The sequence below is a fragment of the Emericellopsis cladophorae genome (genome assembly GCF_022114955.1).
Source record: "Emericellopsis cladophorae strain MUM 19.33 chromosome Unknown NODE_13_length_450635_cov_117_157991, whole genome shotgun sequence".
NCBI lineage: Eukaryota > Fungi > Ascomycota > Sordariomycetes > Hypocreales > Bionectriaceae > Emericellopsis > Emericellopsis cladophorae.
The window spans coordinates 143,412-164,104 of NW_026250938.1; the positions used below are offsets into that span (position 1 = coordinate 143,412).

At 54.0% G+C, this 20,693-nt stretch overlaps 3 protein-coding genes across 3 annotated transcripts; 1 reads left to right on the forward strand and 2 right to left on the reverse strand.

Moving 5' to 3' along the window:
- Nucleotides 1–640: 640 nt before the first annotated feature.
- On the reverse strand, nt 641–2,946 carry J7T54_001285 (acetoacetyl-CoA synthetase; the record flags this gene model as incomplete). Its single annotated transcript, XM_051505245.1, has 5 exons — nt 641–799; nt 857–1,453; nt 1,506–2,225; nt 2,281–2,787; nt 2,836–2,946. 5 exons carry the CDS (start codon nt 2,944–2,946, stop codon nt 641–643), a joined length of 2,094 nt encoding a protein of 697 aa, XP_051363284.1.
- An 825-nt stretch (nt 2,947–3,771) lies between these two features.
- J7T54_001286 (Transcription-associated protein-like protein) lies at nt 3,772–15,537 on the reverse strand (the record flags this gene model as incomplete). Its single annotated transcript, XM_051505247.1, has 4 exons — nt 3,772–4,458; nt 4,513–14,446; nt 14,564–15,431; nt 15,486–15,537. The coding sequence occupies 4 exons, from the start codon at nt 15,535–15,537 to the stop codon at nt 3,772–3,774; spliced, it is 11,541 nt and encodes a 3,846-aa protein (XP_051363285.1).
- Nucleotides 15,538–16,536: 999 nt separating this feature from the next.
- Nucleotides 16,537–17,216, forward strand: J7T54_001287 (uncharacterized protein; the record flags this gene model as incomplete). The annotated part of the gene is made up of 4 exons (XM_051505248.1): nt 16,537–16,567; nt 16,641–16,648; nt 16,704–17,127; nt 17,176–17,216. The coding sequence occupies 4 exons, from the start codon at nt 16,537–16,539 to the stop codon at nt 17,214–17,216; spliced, it is 504 nt and encodes a 167-aa protein (XP_051363286.1).
- Between the last annotated feature and the right edge of the window lie 3,477 nt (nt 17,217–20,693).

Below are 20,693 nucleotides of genomic sequence, written 5' to 3' on the forward strand. Positions count from 1 at the left end.
CTTCGTGAAGTTTAAGCTACCCAGTCAAACGACGACCCAACTATCATGTCCTCGCCCTACACCCATGGCTTCCGCCAGGCTCCTTATGCCGAGGACCAGAAGTATGCCAAAACCATCCTCACCACGCACGTCCTGGAGCGTGGCCTGACGACAGGCGCCATTCTTGGCTCCACTTACACTGCTCTACGTTATTTTCGCGCCCCTGATGTCAAGACGAAGCTCTTACACAATGCTGGTCGCGGACTGCTGTGGAGCGGGCCGTTGATGCTTGTAGCCCTGTGGGGCCGTATGCGAGGCCGAGAGCACATTGAATGGCAAGATCGCAGTTGGAGACTCTTGGGCAACCCTTTTCAAGGCGAGGTGGATCTCTTCACTGAAGTTGGCCTGGTTGCTGGTACGGCGACGTACCTTGGAAGAGTACCGCGCGCTACGTGGACAGGATATGGGGCATTAGGAGCGGCTGGCCTTGGTACCATTGGGGGAACGATTGCTTATATGGCCTGGCGCCATGGAATGCATGGTGGAAACTTCAAAGAGCGCGAGGCGTTGTAATGTTCGTGGGGATCAGTCCTGCTTGGGATGTCCCCTGAGTGAACTAGCGGTTCCTGTATTGATTGGTACTGTGCTACTCTCTATTGATCTATAGCTTGGCCTGTGGCTCTGTAAGGGCTTCTACGTTCTGGAAGCGGTAGAAAAAGTCAAGACTTTGGGGATTCAGCAGTGTTCCACTGGGGTTCACTGTGCGTCCAGATATAATGTGCTTCACGGGAAGCTCAACCTTCTTGAGGTTGACTGTGGTCTAGTTCTTTGTTAGTCCGTGTGCAAGTCGCGGCGTAGTGTAATCAAGTGAACTCACAGGGATATCGGGGACCTCAAAAATATACTTGGGCACGTGCCTCTTGTTGAGCTCCTTGGCGATCCTCTCTCGAATGTCGCTCACCAAGCCCCTTGTCAGCGTCCTGCCCTCGCGCATGAGCAGGAAGAGGACCACCCTCTCGTCCTGATCTTGGGGCCGACGCTGGCCCACGCAGATACTCTCCCTAATCTCATCGGCGAAATACTTCTCTACGACACCATAGATGTCGGAGCTGCCGAAGCGGACACCGCTGGGGTTCAAGACGCCATCGGATCGACCTAGCATGTTGACATTGCCCGTGACGGGATGGATGACGCAAAAGTCGCCTTGCGCCCAGGTGTTCTTGAATCGGGAAAAGTATGCTGACGTGTATTTGGGACCAGGTGCCTTGGGGCCATCGTTCCACAAGAACAGCGGTACGTTGGGGAACGCGGCCGGCGCGACGAGATCGCCTGGCGTGCCTGCTGGGAGAGGCACTCCTTTTTGACCGGGCTCAAGGTCATGGTCGTATACGGCAAAGGGTACACCGAGAGCAGGACCTTGAGTGCCGCCAACGTAGACTGGGGTGAGGGGGTTGTCAATGACAAAGCAGCCAGCCTGCACCTGTCAATCGATTTGTCCAATAACACGTACGAAAGAAGAGACTCACGATATCTGTACCGCCAGAGATGTTGCACAGATGAACATTCATTGGGAAAGCTGTGTCGTAGAACCACTCAAACAGCTCATCGGGGAGAACCATGCCGGTACTGCTCACCATCTTCAACTTGCTGAGGTTGAAGTCCTCACGGGGACGAATGCCACTTTTTCTGACCTCGCTCATCCACCTTGGACTGGTTCCAAAGAACGTGACGCCCTGTTGTTCCATGATTCTCAAGAGCACCGCCGCATCGGGGAGAAGGGGACTTCCATCGTAGAAGATAGCCCTCCCACCTATTAGCAGATGGGCCACGCTGGCGAGATACATGATCCAGCCAGTTGTCGTATATTGCATCGCGACGTCGGTTCTGTCTAAGTCGTGGTGGAGGGTGCTCTCCTTGCTAAGATTCAAAAGCAGGGGACCCGTACTATGGACGATGGCTTTGGGCGTCCCAGTGGTGCCAGATGAGTAGTAGATGATGCTGGGTGCTTGGAAGGCAACACGAGCCAATTCGGGTGGGGGCGCAGGCGACCCTCGTAGAAAAGCCTCCAGTGTCTCCGTGTTGTCTATTCCGGCCTTTGGAGCTCGGCGAGAGGCCTCGAAGCGAGGGATGATGACGGTAGCCTTGAAGCTTGAGCATTTCCTCATGCCCTCCGTCACCCCCTGGATCTTGTCTTGCAGGTCAATCTTTTTGCCATTGTAGATGGCCCCATCGTCGAAGAAGACGAACTGTGTGAGTCAGCATCTCACACCTTCGTGTAAATCACCAGATATCTTCACGTACCTTGGGATCGATTTGTGTCGTCCTTTGGAGAAGACCACCAACGCCCATATCCGTCGAGCTACTGCTGAAGATACCGCCGAGCCATAGCGTCGCGAGCATGACGGTAAAAGTGCTGACGCTATGTGCACCGACAACAACGACGCGATCGCCTTCCACGACTCCCCTTGCCTTCAGGGAGCCGGCAAGCTCACCAGCTCTGCGTCGTAGGTCCGCCCACGTGTGGTTTCTGACTTCCGTGTTGCCCTCGCGAATCTCGGTCACGGCAACACGATCATCCTCCTTGTTCGTGGTCGTCCTCTCGCCAGGCGAAGCACCAGTAGTCCAGAGGAAAGTCTCCGCGAAATTGACCTTGACGCCCTCAAACCACTTGGGCAGATCAGTGATGGGTGCCGTTTCATCGACGACACGGCTGTATGTCCCCTCGTGGATCCAGTTCCCTAGTTTCCAGACTCCGTCGTAGAAGGCGCCGCGGTTGTTGACGGACCATTGGTACAAGTCATCGTATTTCTGTGAGAATTAGCCAGTTACAGGGTATAGTGTTCCAAAGACACTTACTTTGAGCTTCACATCATGCATACGATTTACGTCCTGCATGAACTGGTACATGGTTGTGGACTCGGGGTTGGGGTGCTCCCATAGCTTGCGGGGGACAGTCTGTACATCCATTGTGTCTAAGGTGCGTGTTTTTTGCTTATTCAAACGAAAACAAGAGGATGTCCAAATCATATAAGCAGCACAAGTCGAGTCTAGTGAAAGCATAGCTGGACCGCAGGATCCCCCCACACCTCGGTCAACCTCGGCAGACGCAGACAGGTTGCGAGGTCGGATCCGATGATCGCTTGCCGACCCCACGGGGTAAGCAGCGTTGGACCTTGGAAGACGGATCCTCATGAGAAACAAAGAAATTGGCCCATTGCTGTGACAACACATTCGATTGCCTACCAAAATGATGACATAGGCTTCACTTTCTGGAGGAGGGGAAGCACCAAAGTGAAAGATAGTTCTACCTACCCTGAGCCTGACGCCGTGCTGTGAGAAACCCGTCTTGGGTGAAAAATGGTAACAATATTTGATCAAGCATTCAGCTAGGATATCCTCGTGGTCATGTAATCTGAGTTGTATTTATTGAGAGATGAGTGGAGACACATGATCGAATACTCCGTTTTGCAAACATCGAGACGCTGTTTGGTTGGTGACCAGGCGTGACTATCACGAAGATTTTTCTCCAAGGGATGAAGAACAGTCAAGATCGAATCAATGGATAGCGTGTTGTTTATTATGAATGTAACCAATTACGTCAGCTTGCTTCCAACGGCTGATAAAAGTACACTCGTTGTGGTATCTTCGTTTCTTGGTCCTCATGCGCTAAAGCCGCCAATCCCAATCATACCCTCCTGTAACGCCATGCTTAAAACGACATGCCTCCCAAAGCCCACATCCGTCTTCCTCTTCCCCCCTGTTTCCCGTGTCTGGAGAGCCGCAAAACTTAGTTTACAAGTATGGCATCCAAAGCGCATCGCACTGTGCCAAGTTCCTGGGGTTGACGGCCTTGGCAATGGCGTCGATAACCGTCTGCGTTGCTGGCAGATTGCCCGAAGGGCTATGCGCCAGACTCATGGCTCTCTTGACAATCGAGTCGCTGTTCACATGAACAGACTCACGGACCTGTTGTTCCGAGACACTGCCGTGCCTATGCGTGCTAGTGAACCAGAAGATCATCTCATCACGCACTGTGAGCGTGAGAGCATGCTCGAGCTCATGCTCCGATTCGGTGAGGCAGCGTGCGATAGCCATGACGGCGCTCGCGAAGATGCCCTCCGTCGCCAGTGGGCCCATCAGCGTCTGGAGATTGGGTGTCAGACGGAAGGGCACTGGTTCCGGGTTCGTGAAGTACGGCTTGTTGTTGCTCATGTACGACATGAGTTCTGACCCCCAGATGTTGCCCGAACCACGAGCAATGTTGAACTTTTGCGGGTAGCGGACGTGCATGTACATGGTGTATGTCATGAAAGTCAGTGCCGCCAGCTGGTAAGAGAACTGGCGGCGGAAGAGCCAAAAGTCCGCGAATTGAGGGTGTGTCTGCTGGAAGTACTCCAGTGCAACCGTGTGTGGAACCCATTTCTCTTGAATGGCGTTCAGAATCTCCAATCGTGCAGTGGCAGTCTGCTCAGCCTTGTTCTGCACCGCGTTAGTATGATCTGCCTCGTCGTAGCCGCGAAAGGGATGACTTACATTAACGTTGAGCTCGTGCACACCGCGAAGCTTCTCCATCGTGAAGAGAACAGGCTCATCTCTTTGGATCCCGTTGCGTCGGCAGTGATCCTCATAGACGCCTTGCAGGGTGATGTACGAGCAGTCCTCCTGCACGATTCGAATGTGTGGAGCGAGGGGCACCATGAGAGGCAGGGTAAACTGCAAATCGCGACGGCGACTTTCCTTCTTGCGGTTCAGGGTTTGGTTGAGGTGTCTGAACAGCTGCAGAATGCGCTCCTCGCGACGGCAATGTCTAGCGGCAGGATGCTGCACTGCCCACGTATGAACGCTGCCGTCATGTCCACGCATTTTCACCCGTCGATAGGATGCATTGATGGTGCGAACAAGGTCGACGTTGGGCAAGAAACGCTCGATACGGATAAAGTCCTGGTTCTTATCCTTATGCTGGAGATACTGCCCTGGCACTTCCACCTCATCCAACTTCTGGTATCGGAACTCGCTGAGGTGAGGGGAGAACACCTCAAGCGCCACGCGGGTCGTGCGGCGGTCCAGCTTCTCTTCGAATTTGTCCCGCCATCTCCGCAGCTTGTGGATGTACTCGTACATGGTTGGCTTGACGTCCACAAAGTCAGCCTCGAAGGATTTCTTGATGTGTGGCGGCAAGATTGTCTCGGCGAAGCGGGTGATATTCTGCTCTGTGGCCGCTGGAAGCTTGACGCTCTTCGCAAACGAGGCGGGCGTTCTAGCCACGTACGCAAGCGCATCGTTGAGCAGCGCGACGATGAGTCGATAGGCATCTTCGTCCGGCGGACACTTGAAGTTCTTCTGGATCTGGTCGACCATTGTCTCCATGGATAGCGCCAACAAGGGGAAAGCGGTCTTGAGCACGGACATGATCTCATCAGCAAGCTCCCAAGGCGGCCGTTTCTCGTTGCCACCAGCAGCATTGGCAGCGGGAGGAGCGCTGGCATTTGCATTTCCGGTCTGATTGGAGTTCGCATTGGCAGCCGTAGCAGGCGCGGTCGCAGTGGCAGGAGCAGAAACAGGGGCCGCATTGTTGGCCTCCGCGTCGTTACCCTCAGTCTTGACTTGCGCCTCCTGCGTGGGCTGTTGCGCTTCGGCACCATTGCCGTTGGCAGTCGCGGGACGAGACGATGAAGCTTCAGTTTTGGGTGGCTCGGCCTTGGTCTGTGCAGGGGAGCCGCTGTTCTTTGCCGCCGCTGCCGCTGCTGCAACGGACTGTTGTCGCTGCTGACGGGCCTTCTCCTTGGCCTCCTGGCTCTTCTTAATCACTAGCATGTCCTCCCTGTTGGTACGCAACTGGAAGTAGAGGGCTTGTGGGTAGGTCTTGGCGATCTTGAGCAAGATAGCCTTGACTCTCATGGCCTCCTTATGACCCAAGCCAGTGAGTAGCTGAGGAATAAAGGTGATCCAGTACCAAGTTGGTGTCTCGCCCTTGTAGTCGTCAAAACCAGCGGCGATGCCGCCCTTGGAGTCATCCAAGCTCAGCAGCCACAGTATCCTGGCGAGTAACTTGCGCGCCTTGTGATTTTTGAAGCTGCCAGCAGCTTGCAGATACGATGTGAGGGCCTGGCGAGCTGAGGAAACATCTGACGCATCCTCGTTGAACTTGCGCTCATTGAAGTAGCCCCATTCAGCCCAAGCCTTGGCGGCCGTGATGTCGTGAAACAGAGCCGTACCGTAGGCATTGTCCGCCTCCTCCTTCTGAGATAGCTTCTCCAGGAACATGCCTTTGAGAGTGTAAAACTCGGCTTTTTGTTGAGGATTGAAGTAACCCAAGTTTGTGTTGTTAATTACGTCGAGACCACTGGTAAGCTCATCAGGGTTCTCGTAGTGACACTTTGCTTGTTCTCTGAGTTTGAGGAACGCCTCCTGGATTTCAATGTTGGGCAGCGTGTAGATGCGGCTCAATTGAGCGATGCAGACCTCGGGGAGGTTGTGCTTGCGGGCAACGTGCGCGAAGCGGTTGATGATCCACGCGGTTTCATGGTAGCCACGATACGCGTATGAAGAGGCGCCATTGGGATTCTGCTGGCCGTTCCCTGGAATGAGGCCCAGGTATGTCGTGTTAATCAGGTTGAAGATGTGCTGCCTCCACGTCACAAGATCTTGCCACGCTGTGATATCGTCCCAGACATTGGGCAGTCTGTCTCTCCAGGCTCCAAGAAGAATCTTCAGCTCAGTCGACTTCATATCGAGGTTGCCAACGTTGGTACTGGCGAGACTCGAGACGATGTTCGACGCGTCGTGAAGCTCTACCAACTGTTGGAAGTTCTGCAGCAAAGGAATATGTGAGTTGGTCAGACGGTCCGGAAGCTGGTGCCACCTGCGGATGGAGAGTTGGATTGCCTCATCGCACACCCTAATAAAGTGTGAACTGTCCTCCTGTTGGTAGTGGAACTTGAGAAGGTGCATGAACGACTGGAAGAAAGCCCGACGGGGCGTGGGCGCATCGATGACGCCCTTAATGATACCGTCAATGGCCTCCCGATGATTCTCCTCTTGCCACATCTCAGGAGTGCGCCAAGCACACTCTAGAAGAAGATCTTGGTAGTTCTCGTGCTTCGCGAGTTCTTGCAGCACCTCCCACTGCTGCAGCTTCTGGGCACACAGTACCCAGTGGTCTTCCCAAAGCACGTATTCGGGCTGGCTCAGCGGGATTACACCGGTACGTGCCTTGATCTGCGCGTTTTCGTACAGCTTTTGCGCCTTGTCCCACATGCCGTTCTGCTCGTACGATAGCGCAGCGTTTGTCTCGACGTATTCGCAACGCCGGCGCCACGTTCCATAAAACATGTCGTCCTCAGAGAGCGTTGCGTACATCTCCACCAGCGCATCAAGGTTACACGACCGGACCTTAGCCGTGTCGGAATCGGGCTTGATGGCTGCTTCTTCCAGTTGTACAATGGATGTGTACCAGGTGTCGTACGTTCGGCCGACGAATTTGAGGACCACTGGGGGAAGCCTGCAAAGGGGCTTGGTTCGCGCCGCACCCTCCACCAGGGACTGAACAACGTTTGGACGCTTGTCGATCTGGCGACTGTGATAGTCTTTGGTCAAGAGAGCAAGCAGGCCCCGCTCCAGGTCATTTCGCTCATCACGCGCGGCGCAAGACCAGAAAATGGGGAACAAAGACACCCATAATTCGTGCGAGAGCTGGTTGTCGATGTGTTGTAGTTGCACTAGTGGTTCAAGCAAATCCTTGACCTTGACATCGCCAAGCTCAGCCACGAACCGTTTGTGCTTGGCCATGAATGCTTCAAAATTGTCGTCCATCATCTGCGTTGGCTCACGTCCGGCTTTCTCCTTTGAGTAAACGGTGGCCAGCTGCGACGCCTTGATCATTTGGAAGTCTTCGGGGTGCAACTGTGCAATGGCGTTCATCTCCACCCCACCCAGGAGAAGCTGTGAGGCCTGCGCCAGCCAGAAAGTCTCCGAGAGTGTGTCCCAATTCTGTGATGTGAGCACATATGACAGTCGGGCGTTCGCCGATTTCGAAAGGCTCTTATCGAAGATGGCCATGAAGCGGTTGCGCATTTCGACGTCATTGGCGCGGGTGCCGATCAAGAAGGCATGTTCCATTCGCACCGTCAGCTCAGTCCTCGTGATTTTCGGGTCTTCGTAAATCCGAATGACCAGATTGAGGAACTTGTTCAGTACAGTTGGGTCCGATCGTCCTTCGAAGGACAGCATCTTGTGGAGCACGGCCGTTTTCTCCTTGAGCGTCGGCCATGTCCCTTCAGACCGGAAGATCCAACCCTCCACCATGTCCAGAATTTCCATGCACAGGGGGATATGCATGGACTTCTCAACCAGTGTTGCCAATACGCTGAGAAAGGGTCTTCGGTTGTCCCCTAGCCACTCCATACGTAGAGACACGGTCTGGATCTCTTTGATCATGATGCGAGTATGTATCTCCAGCTCATGCGGTGAAAGCTCGGAGGAGGGCGGGTTGAGTTCCTTGGCAGCTGATGCGCTCAGAGCGGCATTGTAGTGTTGAACATGTTCTTTGGCATGTTTGCTTTGCAATGCCTTCATGAGCGCCGGGATATGCTGATCAATGATCTGTGGCTTGCGTTGACCAATTGACCAGAGAAGGTTGACGCCAGAGATGTAGTTGTTTGCATTCATCGCGTCCGTGGCAAGCTGCGACAGGTATGAGATGAACTCTGACGTCTGAGCCTCCGGCTCAGCCTCAGCATCGGCGTCCTCCATGGGCGTGTCGTCAGGTATGGCATCGATCACACGCTTGACGGTTGACCTCATGTTTGGCCCAACGTCGGTCTCTGGGTCAGAGTGGTGTAGGCAGTCTTGGATCTCCGGGAACTCGCACTTGAGACTCTTCTCTAGCACTTTCTGTACGGCGGGAATATTGTTGCGGATCCATTCGTCCGATTTGGCATTGAGCAGGACGCGGACAAGCTGTAGGGTGTTGATGATGTTCGTGAGAAACTTATCGTCACTCTTGTCCTTCTCGCCAGCAGAGTCTGGGCCGAGAATGGCCTGCGTCTTGTCGCTGGACAGAATCACATCGGTGACATTGGAGAACAAGTCTGTCTCAATAGCTCCCCAGTAGGTCGGCTGCACAAGGTTGTGCAGCAGGGTCAACGCCTTCTTGCACAGCTCGGTTGTGGGCGCAGGCTGTGGAATTTGCAGTGTTGGTTCCGGGCGAGGCTTAGCCGATGGCAGAACGTAGCGCTCGTTGAGTTGGGCAATGAACTCCACGAGGTACTTAAGCATCTTGAGTTTCATATACTGTGGAAGGCCTTGGTGCTGCTGCTGCTCAGGCTTCTCAACTGGAGCAGCGGATTGCCCTGGTGACGACGTGACTAGCTCGCCATTCAGCGTGCGCTTTTTGGCCGAGGGAGACTCGGACGAGGCAGCCCTGGTCTCTACCACAGGGGATGATGGCATGCCTTCCACGCGCCACTGCTCCCAGGTCCAAACCAGCCACATCATGTTCAATGCCAGCTTACGGCTCTCATAGGAAGCGGATGATGGAGTCGCGATCTTCCTCAAGGAGGTGACAATGAGACCCATGTACTTGTCCCGAGCCTCAAAGAAGAGCGCGGGGTTCTTCACGAGGAAGTTGAAGATGCTGCTCATCTGCTGTGCATTGTTGCCCTCGTCGGCGAGCACCTTGCGAGGCGCCATCGCCCAAGTGGGAACTCTTTCGTTCGAGTTGGCGGCAACGCATCGCTTGGGCAAGACGGGTGCGATCAGCTCCAAAGCTTGGTTGACCAAAGCCCGGCCCTCATTCTGACTAGTCTTGAGCAGCGACATGTACACTTGCGAGGCGATCTTGTAAGGAGTGTCGTAGTGCACGATGAAGTACGCAATCGCGACATAAGCCGCGTGCTTGTTGATGACATCCTCCAAGCGAATGAAAGTCCAGCCGAACTTGATGATGTCCTTGCGAGCTTCCTGCAACATCGCGTGGTAGTACTTGATGAGCATGGCGGACAGCTGAAGGACTTCAAATCGCGTCTGGTCAATGCCGGGTTGCGCTTGATCATCGAGGCTCATGTCGGGGTGTGCTTTCCAGATCTTTGAGGACACCGAATCTATGACCGAGCGATCAAGAAGTTTGGGAGCTGTCGCATCGGCTCGGTGCCCCTTGCGCATGACGTCCATTGCCACAATTGGATTGACAATGTAGTGCAACAGGAAGTGCTTGGTCTTGTTCGACGCAGCCTTTCCCCAATAGATGTCCAAGCATCGCAGGACTGTCCGTCTCCAGAAGTCGATAGAGTCACTGCAGATGATATGCTGGTAGATGAAGGTATGAAGTTGTGGCGTTTGGCGAAGTTGCTCCGATGTAACCAGCTCGACCAGGTTGAGGAGGCCATCTAGATCCTGGGGATTTCGCTTAAGAGAGCTGATGAGGATTGTCATCAACTGTTCACCCGCTTGTAACGAGGGTAAGCGTAAGTGGGGTGCCACAGAATAGGTTCGCAGCTGCTGCTCCATGTCCTTGCCAAGCTCCTTGAGCCAATTGATGTTTTCCTTCTGGCCCATCCACTCGCTCGAGCTTGGATATCCGCCGAGCGAGTGAAGCACGTGAATGGTGTTGACGATAGCCACAAACTTCGTGTCCGTGCCTTGCACAATGACAGCCTTACACTTGCTGATCAAACCGTCGATGTCTGCAACGGCAGCTTCACGCAATGGCCCACTGTCAGGATGACTCAATACCTGGCCAAGCAGGCGGCCATATTTCAGCTCGTCGATTTTCCCAAGCAAGTAAGCCCAGATCTCCTTGGGGTATCGGTTCAGGTATCGATAGATAGGTGCGCGGAATGGACTGAGATGCGTTCTCCTCAGGCGCTCTTCAAGACCCATAAATGTCTCAATGAGCCTCTCCTTGAACGCCTCGGCCGGAGCAGGCAGCAGGTGGAAAATGTTGAGTACGGCTGTGATGACCTTCATCTGCGGATTCTCTTCAAAATAGATGAATGAGATCTGCTGCCAGGCGTTGGGTTCGACGATGGACTCGATCTGATCAAGCAATCTTGTGCCAATCTCCGTTTTGAAGTAGCTCGTGAGAAGTTTGAGCAGGCGAGCGAGGTTGTCCAACCCAGGCACGCTAAGACGCTTAGGTTCGGACAGATTCTGCAATACTGGACGCAGACCACCTTGAAGCAGGTCTTTAGGCAGCCGACGGTCAACGGCGAGTACTGCTTTCAGCGCATCGTTAGCAGCTGCTATCGTCGGTTTCGATTCCGAGTACAAGCACTTGAAGAACACCGAGAGAACACGGCTCTTGGTATGTTGGTTCGAATTGAACTCTTCAAAGCCCATGGCGGTGCTCAACAAACGAATGCACGAGACTCGCAGGTCCACAATGTGCTCGTGAGTGCGATACTCTGCTGGCTTGTTGGCCAGTGACTCATCGTTGGCGTCCGCTAGAGCCAGGGACTCGAGAAGCAACCTGTTGAGGTTCTCATCAAACGCGATCCAATCACTCTTCAGCGCCATGTGGTAGTTCATCGCGTTGATATACCCGATCTGCGTAGCGAAAGGAAGCGCTCGCAGCGGTTTCGAATATATCGGTTGAAGGAATCGCTCTTTGTACGGCTCAAGAAGTTCCCAGACCTCACACTGCACCGCGTTGGCGATCAGCTCGAGCGAGCTCTTGGCCGTTGCACGGACGTGCTTGTTCATGTGAGACAACTCGGTGTTGAGCTGCATGCAAATTTGGGCCAGCCGCGGTTGCTTGGGTGGCGGCTGACCTTGGACGTGTGGTACAGGCATCGCGGCCGCCTTCTCCATGTTCTTTGTTATGCGTTTCAGCAAGACCTCGAGACTGGTCTGAGCTAGCCGACGGGTCTTCTCCGGCAGATCCTGAGGCATATCCTTGATAACATACAATAGAGCACGAATAAACTCTGTTTGCTTTGTTTGGATCCAGTGGTCGCCCAGGTCCAGCTCGGTCAGCATGAAGTGGATGCCCAAGCTACCGCCCGTCTTGGTGAACCATTCTTCCTCGTAACAGCTGTGGCAGAAGATTGTCGTGAGGTGACTGAAGAAATACAGGCGGCCCACCTGCGTCTCCGAACCGATGATCGTAGCCGCCGTGTCGTACATCTCGCGGATGACTGCTTTTGCAACGTCTCGGACGTCGGGCTGGTCTGAGGCAAGCGACTCAACAATAGCGTCGCAAAGGCATCTTGTGTCGATACATAGAGGCCCTTCGCCAGCGTTAGGGTTGAACGGGCTCATGTTACGCTTCAGATCCACCAGCGACCGCCCTACTTCGAGGACAGCAATGTGACGGCACATGTTCATCAGGAATGCTTCCGAGTCTTCCTTGAACTCGGGCATTGACACGGTATACATCATCGCTTTGAGGAGTCGCTTGACAATCTCATCCTGGTCGTCTTTCTTTGGTATCGAGCGGTCCCGGTCCGTGCCCTCGAATGCAGATAAGTCGATATCGGTCTGCTTGGTGAGGAAGTCCTGGATCTGCAAGCGCACTATGCGCGGGAAATCTTCCGGGAGCTGGTCCATACCGATGCGGAGCTTCAGCTGCGACTTGATAAAGTGCAACGCTTGCTTTCTGTAGTAAGGGTCATAGGGCCGCAGATGGGTGTTCTTGCCAACTCTGGGAACCTCCATGAGCTTTGTGATCGCAAAGTCGATGCCCAGATCGGCCGGGAAAGCTCTGTCCCGCTTTGAGCCAATCAGTCTCATGTCGAAGCTGGAAGGGTCGTCCGAAAACTCTCGATACTTCAAAGCCACTGCCGTGCTCATGAACTTCCTGTTCCTGCCACCTAGTTTCCCGAGAATGCGCATGGTGGTATGTGAATGGAAGTGGTTGTACGGTGAAGGACGTAGGTGATCAAAAAGCGCCGTCATTAGCTCATCGATCACAGGTGCCATGATAGGGTCCAGATAATCAGCTGTCAGGTTGTCCACGCAGAGCTCCAGAGTGCGAAGGCCCTGACCCACCAGATCTGTGCCTGCACGGAGAGCAACCACCAAGGGACGCATCAAGAAGCTTAGGTGCGGTAGTAGATGGCTCAGTCGCGCAGGGACCGTGAGGCAGAGCTCAACGTACAGATCGCGTTCGGAAGGTTTCCGAGCAGCCATGAGCAGGTTGTTGAGAACGTCCAGAAGCATCTCCAACAGAGGAAGAATTTGCTTGTAGAGCTGCTCAAATTTGCCGCCGCCAATGGAGCGGAACAAGGACCGGAGAAGGAGGAAGTAGTTGATAGGCTCCTCTGCCTTTGTAGACAGCTCGATAGACTTGGTCACAATGTTGACCACATGAGGTAGCAAGACTTGCTCGTTTTGTGACGCAAACAGAGTGACGGCCATGAAGGCTAACTTAAACAGGCGCAACAGAATGGACGCCTTCTTCACGTCAGCTGAGCCCACCTCGTCGATTCTCTCCATTAAGAAATGAAGAAGCATGCCACAGAAACTCGGCGACGTCGCCTCGCTCGCGAGGAAGAACTGAGGGATATGGAGCAAGGCTGTATGCTCAAAGATCATATCATAAAGCCGGGGAATTTCTTGCTGGAAGACTTCGTGGAAGATGGCCGGGTCAATGCAGTGGAACACAGTCGCAAAAGTCTCGAGCAATTCCTTCTCCTCCTTGGTACTGGACACCATGTAGAAGTTAGCCATGTATTCCACCGGCGAGGCGTAAGACGATTCCGTGGCAGGCTTCTCGATTTCGTAATAGCGGAAAACGTAGGCGCCCTCTCGGAACAGCTTGACAATGATGTTGACTTCCTCCGCGGTGAAGCCTGATGAGACTTCGCGCCAATGCTGGGGCGTGGTAGTTGGGTCGAGCGGCGCCCCTGTGTTGCATGTCCTCAACTGGTAGAATGTGTTCTTCAGCCCATTCATAAGGTTTTTGAAGAGAAACTTGTTCTCCTGGACAGGGTCTGACGTTCGGTCTCGAGGATTTGACGTTTTGATCGGCATAGCGTTGAATATGTCGATTTCGTCCCACTCTGGTTCGCTCTCTTTGTCGGCGAGGAATGTGTCCGACATCCCAGATGAATTCTGCTGCTCGTACTGTTTCGACAGTTTCACTGCGTTGGGATACTGTCGATTCATGGCGGCAAACTTGTCTCCAATCGCGTTGAGAATCATGAGCAGGTAGTGACGAGCGTCCACCTTATTCGGCATTTTGGCAATGCATTCGGCCATGTTAAGTAGCAATTTGGCACTCATGGTCTGGAAGCTGGTACCTGGGTAGTTTTCCTGCAGATTTCGTGTATACACATTGACCGTCTTCCGTATTTGATCCGGGCTCAGCTGATCGCGCACATGATGGATAAGGTCGGCGAGCATGCTGTACGCCAACGGACGCATGGTCTCATACACCGTCAAGCCGTCGCCTGTGAGTGTCCTTTCGTCCAGTAGCTCATCGATATGTGGCAAAAATATCGCTCGGAAGTTGTAGTTGATGATGTGCCTGATAGCAACCAAAAGTTCTTTGCGTGTGCCTGATTTCTCTCTCGGGCAGTCTTTGAGCAAACGTACAATGACAACTGGGAGGATAGGTAGATAATCTTGAAGAAATTGGGCGTACTGTCGAAGGAGATAGGCCAGAAAGCTCATAGTCTTGACCTGAGCAGTGATCATGTCTCCGAAAGCAGCCCGGTTCTTTATCCCAGAAGCGACACCTGTGTGTATTTGGCCTTGCTGCGCCGCCTCCTCATGTGCCTGAGCTTGCGCGTTCGCCTGAATCGAGAGGACATTCTTGATGACTGGGATGAAGTTCTTGACGTTCGCCTGCACGGTATGACGATAGACCTGAAATATGGACACCACAATTATAGGACATTCGCACATGACTTTGAACGATCGCATACCCTTCAAGAGAGGTCGGTTGTGTTGCTGAGGATCTGCTCCAAAATCGGACATGGTGGCAACCGGCGAGCCCGGTCTAGGGGACTGAAAGGTCGTCTGAGAGCTCCCAGGCGTTGAGGGAGCGCCAGTCTGTGGATTGACGCCGCCCATTGGGTTGTCGAGCTGATCCCTGACTATGCTCTCCATCTGCTCGAAGTGTTCGAGGATGAGAGACAAGAACTTTTGCACATGCTCCCCCATGACTTTATGCTGGTGCCGGAGGATGTCGCTTGTGATCTTGACGGCAATAGTGGCATTGTCCTCGTTGTCGTTGCGCACGAGCTGCATAAGCAATTCGACGGTCTTGACGGCGTACGGCTCGAACGGTTCAGTCGGCGTCGACTGCATCGGTAGACGGTGGAGGATCTCGAGGATGATGTGTCGGAGCCTCTGCTCCTGGGAGGCGCTGTGGAAGACGCATGGTCCGCTCAGGATCTGGAGGAAGATGGGGAGCAATTGCCGAAGGAAAGGTGCGTATATTGGGCCACTCGTGTACGAATCAATACTGTCGCATAGTTTGGTAGCAGCATCGACCTTGAGTTTGATGTCTGTGTGTTGAGATTAGTTGCCGAACATGGTGGAGGGCAGTGTCGCTCGCATACCCGAGTCTGCGCTGCCCAGACGCTTCACGACATCATTGATATCGTACGACATGTTGCATCCTCAGTGTGGCAAAATTCACCCCAGACTGGGACAGTCAGAGGGTGAGGCTTGGCTTCGCGAGAAGGATACGTGATTGCCCTTGGGGGGCGTGGCTTGAAGGTCGACGCAGGTGGACACCGTGATAGCTCTGAGTTCGCGCAATCGTGGGCTCGTGTCGATCTCGGTCGGTTGTGGAAGGATAATTAGTAGATAAACCTCGGGAATTTTATATCAGTCGCTTCAATTGCAGTCGCCTACGCTTTGATAATATACAGCGTTCTGTTGGTGGCGTTTGCGAAAATAGAGGCGTTGATGCGCGTGGTGAGATGGGCAGGATGGATGGAGAGCTCCAAAGGCCGTTCGCGACAAAATTCACGAGTTGCGTCGAAGGTGGGAGCGCATGCCGCGAAATCAACTTGCGCTAGGGAGGGAACATTGAAAACCCGTTGCGCTAGTCTCTCGCGCCGCGCGGAGTGGGCCTTCCCGCGTCTGGTTGCCAAGACAAGCAAGAACACAACTTTTGGAGATGGGCCTGATCATCCTCCACAAGACGTTGCGTCAACAGTCCTACACGGCCCCGGACGGGTGTATTCACGTAGCTTGCTGTGCTGCATTCTAACACTCAAACTTTGCGCTCATGAGATCATGCACACCAGCCCATGGAGCCGACGTAACTCAGTGTACGGAGCCCTCGCGGTTTGCACTGCAAGGGCGCTTATCGATAGGGAAGCGGTACAACACGAGTACAACGTACCGACGATTGACAATCCCCGTTGTGGGCAAACAGTACAACAACGGTGACCGTTGTTAGTTGAGTGAAGCGCTCATCAATTCACTCACTCGAATTCGGTATATAGCGTGTCACTTCTCTTCTTTTGATTCTTGTCTTCATTCTTTATTTTCGACTTCCACCAGCTTTGTCTGTGCAAGCCAACATTAAAAGATCACTTCGCCCAAGGCAGTAATCACGACATCATCAACGCGCCATTGCGAATCAAAATTCTGCCCAACATGAGTGGTGAACACACAGGCTTCTTCTATGGTAAGTCTGTGGCAACATTAGGCGTCCCCTAGCTCCCGTGTCTGCCGAAGCCAGTGCTAATCTAGACATCAAGGTACCTTGGTATGAAAACATGCAACCGTGAGGGTTCATGAGATCGCCTCGCTGACCACTGTAGATGGCGCGCGAGGTATTCTACAGCGTCTGCTATGGCCAGTCGGACCCGCCAGCTGCATTCAAGCAGATGCACACCTTTTCTCCAGCTTTGCTCGAGGGCTACTGCCGCCACCGCGTCCAGTACGCGGACTACCCAGGCATCATAGCCGAAGAGAACCATCGCGTCATGGGCGTCTACGTCACTGGTCTGACGGACGCCAACATGGTCAAGCTGGACTACTTTGAAGGTTCCGAGTACAAGCGCCAGAAGGTTAGGGTCCAGTTGCTGGACGGGGAGGATGGCAAGCCCGTCGAGGGCGAGGAGAAGGAGGCCGTGACCTACGTCTACATGGACCCCAAGGGTCTCGAACGTAAAGAATGGGACTTTGAGCAGTTCCGCAAGGACAAGCTGCGGTACTGGATCCGTGACGGATGTGCGACTGAGGGTAAGTTGGACCACGCCTGCAATCTGGACTGATGTTCAACCATCTTAGATCCCGACGACAAAGCTGCGGTGGACGGAGAGACCAAGTAGGCGACCTTGAGGATATCTGGGGCGCTTGTTGGTGTCGCTGGCCGCGTGATCTGATCATGGGCGCGTGGCAGTGCATTCGGAGGATAAGCGGTGAGAGACCCAGGAGACTGGTACGAAGGTTACGAAATTGGGCCAGGTCAATATGTCCTAAGCGCGTCCTAGAACCCTCTAATTAGAGACACGCACCCGGTGTGACCTACTGACAAGAAATTGATTTCCGGATGATACTACTTGTACTATGAGTCGAGGCGGCCGACGTTGGGTCGACGGAAGCTTCCACATTCATGTGAAACAAGGTCGTCCATAGCAAATACGTACAGCTGTCTAAGAAGACCCTGCGGCTCTGCCGTCCGCCAAAAAGAACTTCAGCCTCGCTATTGTTTCAAAGGAAAGATCGCCTCTGGCTCTGCTTTAGAATGTTACGTGCCACGGCTGGGCCAATACATGCTAGGTCTGGTATATGGATCCTTCCATGGCGCTTTGACTCGATTCGAAACGGCGTTCCTATGAGTGTTCAGATTCCGTGTTGCTGTTGTAGGAGTTGTGCGTAACAGTCATATCCCATGAGGATAGAGGGCGAGAAAGACAAAGTACTTCGTAATTGTTACCTGCGATGTTCGAAGGGTCCCAGAGAGGTAGCTAGACGTCGACACACGAGACTTTGGCGACGTTGCATCCGCCAAAGCACATGGGTTCGGATGCCTGTTCTGCTGATGACTGCGAGCTTTCACTAATGCGCATGAGTCGATCCCATGTTGCCGAGCGATTGAACCAAGATGCGCAGATTACAAGACGTGGAGGACGTGGAGGCTGGTTAATGCGTGAGCCTCGGACGACGTAGCCACTATCGTTTTGTCACGACGGTCGATTTCAATATGACTGGTTGTCTGTGCAAGTCAAGCGCCGTGCCGCTTGTCATGAGTGGACTGGAAACCGCCATGACCTGCATCGAGTCCCTTTGACTGGTCAATGTGATGGTGTCAACACTGAGGCAAAGAGCATATTCATTGGCTGTCAGATTCACATGCGAGGTTTACTCTCCAGGGACGGTCCTCGCCGAGCCCCTGGCTCAATTAGGTTGTCCGCTGTGGTTGTATTGCCGACAAAGCAATGCGCAAAAAGACTCAGTGGGTGCGGTGGTGAAACGAGGGTCTGGTTTCACGAGGAGGCAGACGTGGAGCGAGTGGTTGTCTGTCGAGAGCTGGGCTGCGTGCCCAGATGTGCAGCTCAGGGGCATCGTGTCCAGGGCTCCAGTCAGAAGACAGAGCAGCCCCTGCATGCTTCCTAGACCCCTGCTAGAACCACTGGAGACTGGAGTACATCGCAGATCGCCCTTGCCAGCCAGGTCTGTAGGTGGGCCAGGAAGATCGTCAAGCTGGTAACGCAGCATTCGGCGAAATGCACGAGAAGGATGCAATTAGCTTGTCGACTGTACCAGGGCAATCAGGGCGCGAGATGTGCGCGGCCGACCGAGGGCTGACGGTGTACCACGATGTACAGTCGCATACGTCGTTGGACTGCAACAAACGAAGCACAGATGGGATAGCAGCCGGATCGAAGCGAGATGAGGCTGGCAATGATACAAGAATTACTAAAGGTCAACAGAGGGTTTGAGTAAGTTGTTGAGAAGTGGTGAAAGAAAGTGGCACCTGTGTTCCCTTTCGGCACGTGAATGCATGACATGCCCATCTCTTATTGTCGATTGCACGAAGTCTAAACAAGGATGGCCAGGTCTGCTGCTGGGCCGCGTCAATCCTGCATCTGACCAGATCGGCAGGGCTCCAGTCTCCGTACTACATGAGTATGTGACTACCCTGGAGCGGGAGTTGAGCGTGTTCAATGAATGGCACCTTCATGTCACGATGGTCAACGAGACTCCAGAGCGTTGTTCTGGAATGTGACTCTTGACCAGACATGCTTCGGTGCATCACGGCAATATTTATAAACGTGAGAACGTGGCAGGAGGCCCTGCTACCGTTATCATTCCACATTCTTTATCCATGACCCCACCCGTACAGGCTGGACTTGGCGAAATGAACTCGCAATACGACGTAGCCTCGCCGATGGACATTGTGTGTCGATTGCTCAGCTTTAGCAAGTTTGCTGCAATCCTCGGAGGGCGCTCAAAGCATGTCCGCAGGAACAACCTCATGCCAGTCCAAGGCTCACAAGGTACATAATTCGGACATTTTCAGCTCACCCACAAGCCCACAGGGCCACAGCCCACCATCCAGCCCCGAACGATCGATTTTCCAGGGGCAGGGGTCTCCTCGTGGCGCCCCTTGGCGACATGGAGGATTGCAGCCAGGGCGGTGGCACGGCAGGCCCTGTAGCACAGCATGGAAGGGCCTCGCAAGTTCACTAGGTATGTACTTCAGCACAAACAGGGACTGGAGCTGGGCAAACCGGCGGCACGCCAAACGCACTAGCTGGCAGGTCAAACAACAAGCCATTGTTTGGCAGGAATGCAGCCACAACAAAGCGCACAGGTCTCGACACTGTCAGGCTGGAATGCGTGATGGTGAGTGCACATGAACCGATTGACTGGGCGAGCCTGGGCGACAACTCGTACATGCCAGCCAGCTAGCCAGCTGCAGCTGGCCAATGTAACCGCACCATGTTGCGCGCTGTGGTGTGACGTCGGGTCATGCGGCCAAACGACTGGTCGCCACACGCGCACAGGGGTCTCGACAGGCTGTCGCTTCTATCCAGTCAGTCTGCCAGTCCGGCACCGACGTTGCGGCTCACACGAAGAAGGGAGACAGCTGGCTGGGCTGGACTGGGCCACCTCGGAGGCCGCATGATACATACGTTGACTTGCGATGGGCATACGTCGGGCATGTCTCTCTTCGCTTGTTATGCGCTCATCAGACGCCTGGCTGGACTCTGAACAGGGGAAAGTGGAAAAAAGTCGCGCGCATGACTCTTCAGCGTCTTGGTCTTGTCTTCAGCCACAATACGCACTGGGTCTGTCTTGTCTTGGCTCTTTGAAAAGCATGACAATTATCAGGGAGCATGAATGGTCTCCAGGGCCAGAACAATGCGTGGAACGGACATGTGCGAGATACTGTGGCGCAATGGTCCATTTGCGCAGGGCTGTGCAGCCACAGTACTGTTCCTTGGATACGTCCGAACGGATACTCCGTATTACCCCATACAGAGCTCGCTCAGAGTCCAAATCGTGACACGGCACGCAGAGGTCACGCAGGGAGCGCAAGGGGCACTCAACATGCGGCTCGCAGCATCCTGTCTGGACTCTGAAGACTGGAGGTGCTCCATACTGACGTTGCTTTGTCGACTCCTGACTGCTGTAGGCCTCTAGCACAAGCAATATCACTTAAGGCATCGGCTGCGGAAGCAAAGAGGGCCCACCGATCGTCGACGCTGAGAGAGGTCCCCGTCGCGCTGTCGGTCGAGTCGTCGAATGAGCCGTGGAAAAAGACCAGCGTCGTCTTCGCTCCACCCTTAGTCGACTTT